This window comes from Aspergillus bombycis (genome assembly GCF_001792695.1).
Source record: "Aspergillus bombycis strain NRRL26010 chromosome Unknown contig00048, whole genome shotgun sequence".
Lineage (NCBI taxonomy): Eukaryota > Fungi > Ascomycota > Eurotiomycetes > Eurotiales > Aspergillaceae > Aspergillus > Aspergillus bombycis.
In genome coordinates this window covers 78,811-92,680 of record NW_019170050.1, presented here as the reverse complement: position 1 = coordinate 92,680, position 13,870 = coordinate 78,811, and the positions used below count along the sequence as shown (strand labels likewise).

Here is a 13,870-nt window from a genome sequence, read left to right as displayed (position 1 = left end):
TGAAGTTTGGAGATGTTTGGTACTATTCCTGAATAGGTAGTTGTATCAACTGGTATGATCTAATAGATCCTTATGAAACCATGATGTATTTTATTCTTTTAATGCTATTAACATGAAGGTGATGTGATCTACTGGTTAGTGGACCTAAGAAGTGGCTTGATACCAGACCTTCGGAGTGTTTCCCTTGTTACTAGTATAGCGATGGCACGATTATCCTGGGGTAGGGCTTGTAGCAATGAATGAGCTTATGGACTACGAGGCGGGATAGAACTCCTAAAAAGAAGCGGTAACTATCTCTATGGTAGATGCCAATTATACTGTATTACTTCGTGATAAAAGAATGTCAAACCCGAACTTTAAGTGTCTTCTATGATGCTCACTCAGTCTTTTCTCGTCCAGTGCGCATGAAACATGGTAAAAGTCGAAGCCCTCAAGTTCACTATCCTTAATCTTTATTTCTTCCTCTTGGCAACATTTGCCGTTACTAGGCGCATCTGACCGAGTCGACATGCCCTCCTGGGCAAGGTTAACCACTGTATTGAAGACCTTCTGCACGATATCCACCGTACCATACGGGTCATTCGCGGCGTTTAGAAGATTCCTGAGGATGAGAGATCTTGTGGTTAGGTTAGCGCATGCCGGATCATCATATGACCAATGGGACTGGATGAATCCAGTATATACAGATCTATAGAATCTCAGCGTATCGGGTGAATCCTCCCAAAGACCCAGGGGCTCAGCACGCCGCTCTATGTCTTCAGTCCAGCAATATATCGCCGGATCCCAGTCTCGTGTCAACCAGCTCGGGAATCGTTCGTTCCCTACACTTCGTGGGACAACCCCCACCCCGTCCCAGTCGATGATGGCCTGCAACGCCCCGTCTCGGGAAACCAGGACATTCTGAACATCAAGATCAGGATGGGCCAGAACGAACGCGCCCCGTTCATCGCTTGGCTCTGGAATCCAGTCGATGAACAATCGGAGAAGTCCAAGCACACCCCTTTCGAAAGTCGTATCTGGCTCTCTTCGACAATCCAGCAGCGCTGTGTAGTAGTCTTTTGTTTTGGAGAAGGGCCCCATCTCCAAGTAGACTGTCGATTGGTCGGGGTCGCCAGCTCTTAACCGCTCCCGCATGGTTGCAGTATCTATTAGTCGCAATGGACCGATGCCTGATGGAAACCCCTGGTCATCGAAAGCCATTGACCCCCCTGTTCTGGAAGAGAATCTGTCCAGCTGGGCCATAGCAGCCGCGAGGCCATGTAAGCACCGAATCCGTCGCGCCTGTACAATTTCTTTGGGCGAAGCGTTATCGAACCAGACTTTGTACAGTGAGACTCCCTCAACGTGGTCAATAAGAATGAACGGACAATGGAGCTCATTATCGTATGTGTCGCTAAAGGCATGAACATTTGGGACTGGGATGGTAGTTTCACGACGCAGGAAGCGCATCGTCAGTGCTTCTGAGCGTATGGCTCTAGCATCGGAAGCTTTGAATCTTTCCCGGGTCCCATTTGCAGGGACTTTGAGTAGCCAGAGAGTTTCGTCGTGGAATCTCACCGGAAAGAGCACATGGTAGGAACCGAATATTGGTGGCTTGATTTCGATTGCCCTGGAACTTTGTGGGTTGCTGTGTTGGATGCTTTGTCGAATTGTGGTGGCGTAATTGGCGAGACGACCCAGTTGTATACGTTCCATAACCTCTGTGAATAAGTCATGTTCATCGGGTCCTGGGGAGTCCGAAGAGCTGGACCCGAGCACATCTTCCTCTTCATATTGCTCTATAGGAGAGCTTGGTGTCATGGGTTTGAATGGCTAGGGCAAGTACCTTGTATTTCCCGCCAGCGATTCGAAAGGTTGGTGACTGGCGATTCCAAAAGAAAATGGATGCTCCCAATGCAAACCGTTTCTTCTAGGAAGAATAAAAGTGAATAATGTGCAGAATATAGCTAGGCCTGGCCGTTGATGTGTGTTAGACATATGAAGAATGGGCAAATTGATCCACAACTCACGGGTAACTAAGCCAAGGACTGATTTGTCTGTACCCTAATCAATTATCCGGCATAGGTTTCCATCTCTCAGGAAACTCCAGATAAAAACTCCGCTGTACAACCATCAACGATTGCAATTTCTTCATTTTTCTTATATATGCGACACGATCCGCAAGATATCGCCAAGGTTCAGCTGGTGCAGAGTTTCACCGCTTTAATCATTGCAGATCGATGTCTAATCTAATGGAGTATGTAGTAATATACAAAAGCCACGGACTCATGTAGTTCATCCAAACAGCTTCATGCAGTGTATTTAATTAATGTATCATAACTCATCCTTCACTGATGGCTCGGGCCGACCACTTTCCTTGTCCAGATTGACCCCGTTCTTCTTGCGCCACTTCTCCCACAACGCAAAGAACTCCTTTTCCATTCCGCTCTCCATCTGGTCAGGAAGGATCACACTGTACTCCACATACAGGTTGCCCGGCTCCTCATCTTGGTCGTGGCTTTCATGGAGATGGCCATCCGAGTAGAATGGCATGCCTTCGCCCTTGACTGTTTCCACAGACAAGGGCTGCACGACCTCGCCACGTTTGCGTCCAAGCTGGACGATGTGACCATCCAAGTGAGTGATATTGCGGGTCCACTCACCCATCCACGCCTCCCGCAGTGATAGAGCTTCCCTCCAGAATAAGTCCTTACCCTTCCTTCGGAAGAAGGTACCGTCCGTCTGCCACTGATAATCGCCCGCTTCGGGTTCCCGCTCATCCAAAATCAGCACCAGGTCACCAGCAATATAGTCGGGACTTTCGTCAGCCTCATTTTCGAAAACAATCCGTGACCCCTTCCCCATTCCAGGCTCTACAGTAAACGCTGTTTCCACCTCCCTGCGAACGACCCGATGTCCATGGCATACATGACAAGGCTTCTTGACAATCTTCCCTTGCCCTCCACACTTGTCACAGGTCATCTGCACTTGCTGAAACATTCCGGGTGCCAGCATATGTTTCTGGATGACCCTTCCATGTCCCGCGCACCGATCACAGGTGATAACCTCACGATCTGCCGACCCTGTGCCCTCGCACGCATCGCAGATCTGCTGTTTCTCTAACATAATCGTGACCTCCCTCCCCTTATAGAAATCGCGCAGCGGCAACCCAATCTTGTATTCCATATCTGGTCCCCTCCGATGCCCCGGCGCATGGCCGAAGTGTCCGCCGCCTCCGAAGAATCGCGAAAACAAGTCGAAGGGATCGTGCGCCTGTCGTCCCGCATTGCCTCCCTGTCGATGTTGTTCCACTCCTTCATGTCCATACTGATCGTAGATCTTGCGCGTGGTAGATGTAGAAAGTACGTCATATGCCTCTGCGATTTCGACAAATTTCTCGCGTGCGTTCTCGTCGCCTCTGCATAGTTGCCGTTAGAGTACTAGTACTTCCGAGGTAAGGTATAAACGTACGGGTTCTTATCAGGATGGTATTTCTTGCTCAATGTTCGATATGCCCTTTTAATATCCCTTTCTGAAGCAGACTTGTCTAAACCTAGAGTCTTGTAATAGTCTTCTGCCGCCAACACCAACTGCACCAGGCATAGTGCAATGGCGAGGAAAAGGCAAGCTAGGCGCATTGTGGATAGCATCTTCTACGAGCTGCGTTCGCGCAGCTCGTGTGCGTCTGGTGATAATCAGTTGGCGGCCTTATCGTTGCAATCAGAGGTGCGCGAGTCTTGTCGACTTGTGGGTATCTCGAAGTAGATAAGAGGCGAGAGAAAGAAAAAGCAGCTATTTCGCTAATTTTTTGCTTTTTGAACTATAGAAGCACACTCAAACACTCCATAAAGTACACGTGAACTTTGCCTTGAGATCAGCAAAGATCTCATAAAGCGTGTGGTGGAATTGGAGCTTTGTTGCTGTCCTGAACTAAATAGATGTCCATCGGCTGTCAACCAAATAAACCATAACTTGTCGATTAGGTGGCCGCAACACGGCGAATGGTTCAACCGGGCCGGATCACGTGTGGTTATACAATTGTCCCCTTCTTTATTGGAAGCAGCAGCTAGGCAGTATTGTACGAGGAATTTGTTTATTTGGCGATGTCTGCTAAATACTAAAATTGTGCAGTTCATTAAGGCCCGTGATATGTGGACAGCTGAGGCATGCATGGCAGTAAATGAGTGACTGCTGTTAATGGCGAACATTACGCATATGTCGCATAGAGTAAGTAACAAACAAGATGGTCCAGCGTATTCATAGACTTTGTAAAGCAGGCAACTCGCTAGGGAATGTTCGAAATAAGTGTGAGATATGTCAGTGGATGAAAAGAAATCCCGAGCAAAAAAGCAAAAAGCGAAGCATCCGTCAATCATGAGCTACGTGTCGGAACGTTAAATATGTCGTTTCGCCATGTTCTTCTCAGACCATAGCTCTCATCTCCTTCTTCAATGGCCTCGAGAGCTCTCAACGCCTCCTCGTGCCAAACTTTCGTAAGACTTCCAGGGGCATAAACACCCTTGAACACACCTTTTCCAGGTGCATCAAAGCCGATACGAGTCTCAACGTCTGAGGCTGGTTGCAATCGTGTCAGCACCGCCCGCACAAAGGTCGCCAGATCTTGGGGATTGGCAATACGTGCAGCTCGCAAACGCTCCCGTGCAAACACGAGCTCTCGGTTCAGTGCAAAAGCGGCGGCAACGATTCTTTCTGCGATCTTCTTCTCCAAGACTCGACGAAACATATGCTTCAGGAAGGGCTTAGTCAACCATAGAAGGTACTTCCACTTGCTGCGATGCACCTTGTAATCGAGCTTGTGAATTACCACCCGCACGCCGCGAAGTGTAAAGATTTGTTCCAGGCGCTCCCGACCTACTTCTATATCTAAGGAGATATCAATACCCCGCTTATCCAGATAAAAACTGGCAACACCCTCATCATGGAAACGAAACAGGCCTGAGTGCGTGCGGAGCCAATATCCGAATTCTGAAGCACTAACGTTGAGCCCCATGACTGTGGCAGTAAACGTGGTCTTGAGATCGGCCGTAGTTCTCTTTGAATGCCTCTTTAAGACGTCGATGTCATTCCGAGTGGTGATATGCAGACGATATGGGAGAAATGATGAATAGTTAACAGTGTGGCCTGGCTCCAGGATGAAATTCTCCAATAAAAGGTCAAGCTCAGGCGCCATCACCTCCAGACGTGGGATTGGAATGTGTTGTATGGTTCGAAGAAGAACAGGAAAGAAGACCTCAAGGATATCCGAGGGTAACTCGCTTTTTCTCTCATAGTAGCCGTCCCATGCATCTTTGTATAGCTTGTTGGTAGCATCGACCAGTTTGGTCACTGAGGCATCTTCAGGGACTGTACGTAAAGCTCGTTTTGCCTGTTCTAGAAAAGCATCCACATCCTGCCGCAGATTAGACTCAGTGCCGACTTTCTTGGATTTCTCCTCGAGTTCACTGAGTTTTTCTGAAGCAGAGTCAAAAAAACCGGGATCGGTCAGCATCTGCTGCACTGAAGAGCCTAACTCTCCCATCAGTCTTTCAAACTCTGGGTCTTTATTAGTGTGCTGCAACAGTTTCTGGAATCTTTGTTCCAGGGCCTTCCATTGCTCAGCATCGCCCAGCGACTGAACCAAAGCCCAGAACTGCTGCATGGCTTGCTTTAGATCTTCATTCACCTCGACCTCCTCTTCAGCCGTTGTGATTATATCTGAGGCCGCATTGGCGTATGTTTTCGCGTAACGCTGCACTAGTGTAGCAAGGGTGGCTACTGAGTCTGAATAGTCCGTTCGCTCTCGCAGTTTCAGGACGGCTTGCTTCAACCGGTAGATCAAGGTATCCTTTTCCTGTCCGCCCAGATGTTCTTTGGCACTCTTGATTACCTCTTGTCCAGTACGGGCTACTCCATTGCCGGCTGCCTCCGCGACTTGAGCTACCTCCTGGCGTAGTTCCTCGCTTGACGGGGCCTGACCTTCATCTGCACCGGCGCCCTGTACCGCGTCGACTTCGTCTTGTGATGGCTTGATCTGTTCCCCCACTTGCTGTGAAGTATCTGACAGGAAATATGCCGTGTCAGAGAAAATCTGGCGGCCAACAGTGGTTAAGTCATCAACAAATAGACGAAAGTCGGCATTGGTCAGAAGAAGGCATCCCACAGTACGAAGACTATCATACGCTATTCCAACATCAGCCTACTACATTTACATCCAGTATACGTGTGAATTTACCGGCTTTAGTATCTTGTCTAGCCCCCACATGTGAGGCATGCTGTGCGACCTGGCCGCGATCAAGAGATGCCCTAGACCGGGACAGATGCCACAAGAATTCCTGAAGCTTATCATCACTATTTTTGTTGCGCAATAATTCGATGAAGACTTGTATCCAGATACGACAGTCTCGGATAAGCTGGCGACCGATAGAGCCGATATCCTGGGCACGAGGATTCAGAATATCGGAGGCCAACAAGGTACGGAGATTAATAACAACCTGGTCGGTAGATGGCAAGTAACCCTCCGAGAGGGCACGCAGCATCTGAAACGAGTGTAGTTTTTGATGCAACCGCCGCTGGAGGGTCGTGTCCTCCTCATAGCGAGGAAGGAGGGGCTCGGTTTCTTGCGACATGACAGATAGGCAGCCGTCGACCACGGTAGTATCTCTCTGTAGATTGACCGAAGCACTATCAAGTCCCAGTATGTACACTGTAGACTACCCGAGTTTTTCCGCGAGAGAATCAATGACTCAATTAACTCAACCTTCCCCGGAAGGAGCTGAGGTCAAGGAAGGGATGATGGGTTACATGACAGGGTGAGATGAGCTTCTCCCTGGTTGCCGCGCTTAACAGCTTCACTGTTGCGTCACTGATCCCCCGCCGCTTTAGCCAATCAGGTGATCTGCCTTTCGATATGTATGTACTACTAGCTACTTATCAATCCGTATGATCTCATAGCGCAAGAGAATCAAGTATTGGTTCTTCTAAACTGCCTATAGTTTATTGACAACTGATTTATTCTTTCCATAAGATCATTTCCCAAACAACTATAGTTAGGGTCTGTTTAACAGTCCTTGGTGAGCAACATTTCACGTCCTTGTCTGTCTCAACCTATTTTCTTGTCCATACATCTATCTCTGTACTCTGTACTTCGTACATACATCAGAATTAAATATACAAAGCACACACGTGCTTTTATTCTTATCTGTCAATCGGAGAACATTCCAGGACGGGCACCTACGTAGAGCCATTGTCGAGGCATAGAATCCCCATATGAAACGATACGTCGATGCCTAAGTCCCCTATTATCAATTGAACAGAGGATGATAATATAGATCTCTATTAATAGGCATGACGTCTCCTGATTGTTGTCAAACTGTCCTAAAAAAAGCTTGACCCCCAGGAGTATGGATGGACCCATTCTACCACACCGGAAACACTAGATCGACATAGTCACCTTGAGCCTCACCTGATGTTTCTTATTTGCAATAGAGTAACGTCAGGACCTCCATTCCATGATCAAAATGTATTTTAGTTCTACTTCAATTGCATGATTGAATAACCTATTCAAGGACGCCGACACGTACTTCAGTTAAGTCCTATCCCAAAAGGATAACCGGTGAATATCTTATTTATTTATTCGTTTTCTGAGATTCGAGTATACCATATGTTTATTGTTAGTTAACAAGTTGATGACCGTATGACTGCACATCGGTCAGGGGTTGAGACTGACTAGAAACACTAAAATAAAAATGAATGGGAAAAATAAGGGTATCTCTCAGAATGGACACCAATATACTAGCTCAATAACAGTACTAGTAATTTTCAATATTCATTTGAGTACGAGATGGAAGGGCTCGGAAGAGCTCCATCTTGTAAAATGATCGTTGACACTTAATCGAGATATTAACCAAATCTAACCCTAACTGGATAGGGGGTGTGCTATCGTACCAGGACACTAGAACGAAGATAATCCAAAAATATGTCAGAGTATTTCCGACACAGGTTACTCAGCTGAATACAAAAGCAACTTTCTACAATCACGGAAAGTTAGTTCCGTTAGATCGATCGAGAAACCCGAACACCGTCTCAACGTCACACATCCCAACACATTGATGCTGCAGGGTTATGGACAAAGTCGGAAGTGCACGATAATTAAAGAATCCTCCTCATCAATTCCAGCGACACTTCCGAAAAGACAAAAGACTCTGCAGGGATCATAGTTGCGGAAATCCCAACGGTATACTGAGTACTGTGTATCTTCAATCCCAGTCCCTATGCTACACTGTATAAAACATACTGTTCGGCCCTGTGACCAGATGTATACGGATCAAAGAAGAAAGGATCGGCACCGCCCAAGCTTTAGATCAATGCGACTCGAATCTGGGGAAACTGGCTGAGTGGGTAACGGTATGAATCATTCTAGGTTGAAGATGTGCCCATTATTCTCTCGTAAAAGATTGGGAAGCGAGGGGGATTGAATTAGAGACATATGTAGGAGTTGTGCATAAATGACTCGGTAGATCTGGACTACGCCGACTGCCGTCTATGGTGGCAATACACCCGACTGAACAGGGAGAGTCGGGTGTGATAGTAATCGCCTATCTCACCATTATTAATTGGAACCGCCTCGATTGTAACGGTTTAAAATCCAAGAGAATATGTATTATCTATGCAATTTTGAAGCTTGGCGTTAGCGCCTAATGTTTCTCAGTCAGAACTGTGTCACGGTTTTGAAGCTCGGAAGGCTAGGGCGACTACTACGCAAACTAGGAAATGGGCTCCATCCGATGTCTCCATCGGCCGGACCCGATCGGCGGAGCCTTGCTGTTTCAGAGTGTTACTATTGGGTAGCGAAACAAGGATTTTGGGGGTGACAATTTTGAAGTTGGAGAGGTCAAGACTTGAAAGGGTTGAAACGAAAGAATATGCCCACACTAAAGAATAGGGAGGAGGCAAAAAAAAAATCACGCATTCTGATGGCTCAGGTAAACGTGTCCCGACACGCACTCAGACAACATGCATGGTATTTAGCCGTCTGTATGTATGTAAGGGGAGTACATACATACATACAACAAAGTCTATGCGTCATTAAAAGACATTGACAGCCACAGAGTATAATCTCCAACTTTCAATGATTATCGTATTTCCCGATGCAGCAATAGTAATGACAACGGTTGCTATGAGTAAGAAGATACCTTAACCTCTAGAGGTTAGGTGCGAGGTGAGGTAATCAGAAACCCGCCACTGACTAAAGAACCCGAACTCGGCCAGTGTCCGGGCCGCGTTTTCGCTGCGGGGAGCCTAAAAAAAGACACTAAAAGTACTGAAGAGTGTCGAGAACCATGAGTATCGATCAGCGCTTCCGTCCAGAATCCTTCCTCTCGCAGTTAGACTTACTGGGATTGGAACCTAGCTTGGAGCTCCACGACCAGGCTAGTTAGTGCGCCTATACATTAGGCTAATTTCTGCCACATGAGACTGGATCCACTTTTTGTCCACTGAAGTCTGAAGGGTCGTGTGTCGTTTTTTTGGTTCAGCTCCACAGGATGAAAATTATCGGGATGCCATATCGGATACCAGCCGTTGCTTACGGGATCCCTACTCTGATGGCTCGAGAGGATTATTATTACACTACTTCGTACTTTTCAGGGGAAAGGAAGGTTGGACGGAGTATAACGATCATCGTGGGAACACAGTATTACACGGAACTACCATCAAGGGAGGAACTTGTAAACCGGAGTCCGGAGTTAAGAGAGAAGAGAGAATATGATACTAGGTAACAGTATACTTTTGTCCATCCGAGTCTAGGTGTACACCGCGTAGGCATTTTTCATTGTATGTATGGATGGGGGTACTTCGGGACTATAGTCGAATTGGAATAAAAAAAAGAGAGAAAGAAGAAGAGACAAAAAAAAACCGCAATTCATATTTGCTTACGTCCAGTAAAATGCCACAATCAAGGGGTCGGGTGCAAATCTCCTCAACAAAAAAAGAAAAAAGGGAAAAAATAGTATATGTATTACTCTACTTATTGGAAACCCACTACTAATGTGTCTCCGCACTAGTCGATATATCGGAATTTGCAAACGTGAAATTTTATACTTAGATGATCAACTTTTTTGATACCTGCGTCCCGACCTGTACTCCGTGCTACACGGTAGTTATCGTCCTGGACCAAAATTGCCGCAATCCATTGCCAACTCCTTTTGTAATTTACCTCATTCTCATTCGCTTTCAGCCCTGTCTGCCACTTCGCATCGCTCGCTTCGTCCTTTTGAATTTCTATTTCTCCGCATTTGTCGGGTTCGGAGACTCTTCCCGTTTCTCCACACCCATCCCAATTCGTCCCCAAATTTCCCAAAAAGCTTCGTATCCTATTCCCACTGGTGAGACTCGGACTAAAAGTATGCAACCATTAAACGTCCTCCCCGATATCCACCGTCGCGATCCCGACCTCCCTGACTGGTCCTTTGGATCCCGAGTCTTCCCGATTGATGAGTCTGAGCCTTCGTCTAATCACTCCACGGCCCTGGTTCTTAGACCTCGCGACGACCTCCTTGGAGATCACAACGGGTGTTCTGTATTATGACCACCGGAATGTTGTGGATTACTCCTCAGAGGGGTTCAATGTTAGCGCGCATACATAAAAACAGGCTGCTTCCTATCGTTCTGTCATCTCGTGCAACCATTTCCTCTGTCTCCTCCTCGTCTTCTTCATTATCATTTTCCGCTGCTGGTACTCGCCCCAATAGTAGTGTGACTCAGCTTGCCCCAATGGCTCGTCTCCCTTCACAGCAAGGCCGTCAGGTCCATGCGACCTCGACGTCGTATGTGAATCATGCCACTCCAGTGTAAGTTCCTTCTATATCCCAATGGCCTCCCGGCCAGTGGAACAAGTACTGGTATGGAAGCAAAGTTCTTCGCTGACGACGACCTTTTTGACCCTTCAGAGAGGCCAACTTTGATACAGCCAACCCTCCTTACATCCGCAAGTACCTCCGCACGTACGGTCTAACTCCCCCGCGCGCCGAATCCTACGAGGTTCAGAAAACAAGATGTATGTATATTGGGGCGTCGGATGCTCACGGCAATGAGAAAAAGCTAATTGTGCTATAGGTCTGGCACAATTGGCCTTGAAGCAAACCCCCATTGACAAGTTTCTCTATCTGAGCACTCTTCGCAAGAACAATGTGCATCTGTTCTATCGTCTAGTGACGGATCATCTGAGGGTATGTGCAGAAAGTGGGGACGAAAACAAGCTGCATCATAAAAGCCATGTTGGCAGGCTATATTTTCGTAGATCAGAAATCTGACATCCAGTAGGAGCTTACCCCTCTGATCTATACCCCGGTCGTCGGTGAAGCTTGCCAGAGATGGTCCGAGATCTACCAGCAACCGGAAGGTGAGTTTCAGAACCTTGTCTAGCCCAGCTGCGACGAATCAAACCCGGCCGCTAACGATGTTTTACCAGGTATGTACCTAAGCTGGGAAGATCGCGGCAATCTTGCTGCTGTCATTGCCAATTGGCCCCAGCCCCATGTGGAGATCACATGCATCACCGATGGCTCCCGAATTCTCGGCCTCGGCGACCTTGGCATCAATGGGATGGGTATTCCCATTGGCAAGTTGGCGCTCTACACTGCATGTGCAGGTATTCGCCCCGAGGCCACCCTTCCTTTGACTTTGGATCTGGGAACAAGCAACAAGACTCTCCGGGAAGACCCGTTGTACATGGGTAGCCGCCGTGACAAGATTACTCCGGAAGAGGAGCGGGAGTTCATGGATGAGTTGATGGCCGCTCTTACGGAACGTTGGCCTGGGTAAGTAGTGACTCCTCTGATCGACCCAACATCTTCCGATATTACGGGCGCTAACGGAACGGCTTACGCCCTGCAGCATTGTCATTCAGTTCGAAGACTTCAAGAACCCCTTCCCTGCCTTGGAGCGCTACCGTGATATTTACACGTGCTTCAACGATGATATCCAGGGCACGGGAGCCGTCATCCTGGGTGGAGTCATCAACGCCGTGAAACGCTCGGGTCTTCCTTGCAAGGATCACCGTGCTGTCTTCTTCGGTGCGGGAAGTGCCGGTGTCGGTGTTGCTAAACAGATTGTTGCTTTCTTTATGCGTGAGGGCATGACTGAGGAAGAGGCCCGGTCCTGCTTCTACCTGGTCGATACCAAGGGTCTCGTCACCTCTGACCGTGGCGACAAGCTCGCCGACCACAAGGTCTACTTCGCCCGGGAGGACAATGGTGGTCAACAGTACAAGACCCTGGAGGATGTTGTCGACTATGTGAAGCCAACCATTCTCATGGGTCTGTCTACCATTGGTGGCGTCTTCACTCCAGAGATCCTGCGCAAGATGGCCGACTGGAACACCGCTCCTATCATTTTCCCTCTTTCCAACCCCTCCTCCAAGTCGGAGTGTGACTTCGAGACCGCTATCACTAACACTGATGGTCGGGCTCTCTTTGCCTCTGGCTCTCCCTTCCAGCCCGTCTCATTCACTAACTCCGCTGGAGAGACCCGCACCTACTATCCCGGCCAAGGCAACAACATGTATGTCTTCCCCGGTATCGGTCTGGGTACGATCCTCTCCAAGGCAGTCAAGATCACCGACAGCATGATCTATGCCTCTGGTGCAGCCCTCTCGCAGGCCCTGACTGCGGAGGAGATTGATCGCGGTCTCCTCTATCCCGACTTGACCCGGATCCGCCAGGTCAGCGTTGTGGTGACGCGCAAGGTCATCCGTGCCGCACAGGAAGACAAGGTTGATCGTGAGACCGCCTTACGCTCCATGAATGATGACGCGCTTGATGCCTGGATCAAGGCCCGCATGTATGACGCTCACAGCGAAGTTCTGGCCTTGGAGAGGGAAGTTGGTGCCCTCCTGCACAACCTGAACCCATCCTCGCTCCTGAACGGGCTGTCGAATGACGAGAATGCCAAGCTGTAAACGCTCGCATTCTGTTTGTTCTTCCTTCCCTCACCCTTTTTTTTTCACTTTCTCCATGCTCGACTCGGCAGCATTCCCACTTCGAGCAATCTTCGCTAAAATCCTGGGACCATCCAGGCTGGTTTGATTTGATTTGAAGCGCTTTTGTTTTGTTCATACCTCACGGCCGTTGGCTAGAAGGATGCACTTGTTCCTGTATACCCCGTTCATCCCTAATTGCGATTTGTCATACATTTTTGGACTTGGGTATTTGTTCGGTTCGTTCTAGAATGGTCCATGATTGTGGTATTTCGGGCAAATTGAATGAATAATATTTGATTGCATGATTCGTGTTCCAACGCTTAGAGTAGATTGGTATACTAGTAGGCTGGGGTCTCACTCTGGGGCTTTGAACCTCTCCACCTGGACCCCTCGCAAGCTTTTCCCCTCACGGGCATGTGAAGTGGGGGAGGTGCGGAGGTTTTGATTTGAATCTCCCCGGCGGCGGAGCTAAGGTTAAGGTTGTGCAGATCTAATCTTTCGCAATGGATGTCGGATTGGGATTTGGGATGGACTTTGAAGGGTCCCTGGCAGTGGAAAGTTGGAAGAAACATGTGGGCAAAAATAGAGGGGAAAAAAAAAACCACTCTTTGTAAATCTGTCAGGGGTGGTTTAACAACACCATTGGCTACAAGGTTGGGGCCCGCTCCACGTGCCTTTTCCACATCTGGTAGGGACATAACTTTTCTTCCCCAGGCAACAAGAGCTTATGACGATAGCAGCAAAAGGTATACATGTAGTTCACTACTAGTAGTACTATGTATGTAACCTGTCTGTCTGTCTGTCACTTGTCACTTGTCGCCATGCCATGCACTCACGTCATTTCATCTCGTTTCGATTCTTTTCTAAACATTAATAATCTTCTTTTATGATTGCTAAGGGGCATCACCCAATTAG

At 48.1% G+C, this 13,870-nt stretch overlaps 4 protein-coding genes across 4 annotated transcripts; 1 reads left to right on the top strand and 3 right to left on the bottom strand.

Moving 5' to 3' along the window:
* Window positions 1-312: 312 nt before the first annotated feature.
* ABOM_007084 (phosphotransferase family protein) lies at window positions 313-1,800 on the bottom strand (the record flags this gene model as incomplete). Its single annotated transcript, XM_022534213.1, has 1 exon — window positions 313-1,800. The coding sequence occupies one exon, from the start codon at window positions 1,798-1,800 to the stop codon at window positions 313-315; it is 1,488 nt and encodes a 495-aa protein (XP_022388678.1).
* Window positions 1,801-2,313: 513 nt separating this feature from the next.
* On the bottom strand, window positions 2,314-3,617 carry ABOM_007083 (putative DnaJ domain protein; the record flags this gene model as incomplete). The annotated part of the gene is made up of 2 exons (XM_022534212.1): window positions 2,314-3,397; window positions 3,451-3,617. 2 exons carry the CDS (start codon window positions 3,615-3,617, stop codon window positions 2,314-2,316), a joined length of 1,251 nt encoding a protein of 416 aa, XP_022388675.1.
* Window positions 3,618-4,351: 734 nt separating this feature from the next.
* Window positions 4,352-6,605, bottom strand: ABOM_007082 (uncharacterized protein; the record flags this gene model as incomplete). The annotated part of the gene is made up of 2 exons (XM_022534211.1): window positions 4,352-6,159; window positions 6,212-6,605. The coding sequence occupies 2 exons, from the start codon at window positions 6,603-6,605 to the stop codon at window positions 4,352-4,354; spliced, it is 2,202 nt and encodes a 733-aa protein (XP_022388674.1).
* Window positions 6,606-10,749: 4,144 nt separating this feature from the next.
* ABOM_007081 (NADP-dependent malic enzyme MaeA) lies at window positions 10,750-12,934 on the top strand (the record flags this gene model as incomplete). Its single annotated transcript, XM_022534210.1, has 6 exons — window positions 10,750-10,826; window positions 10,926-11,032; window positions 11,092-11,204; window positions 11,299-11,377; window positions 11,447-11,795; window positions 11,872-12,934. 6 exons carry the CDS (start codon window positions 10,750-10,752, stop codon window positions 12,932-12,934), a joined length of 1,788 nt encoding a protein of 595 aa, XP_022388695.1.
* Between the last annotated feature and the right edge of the window lie 936 nt (window positions 12,935-13,870).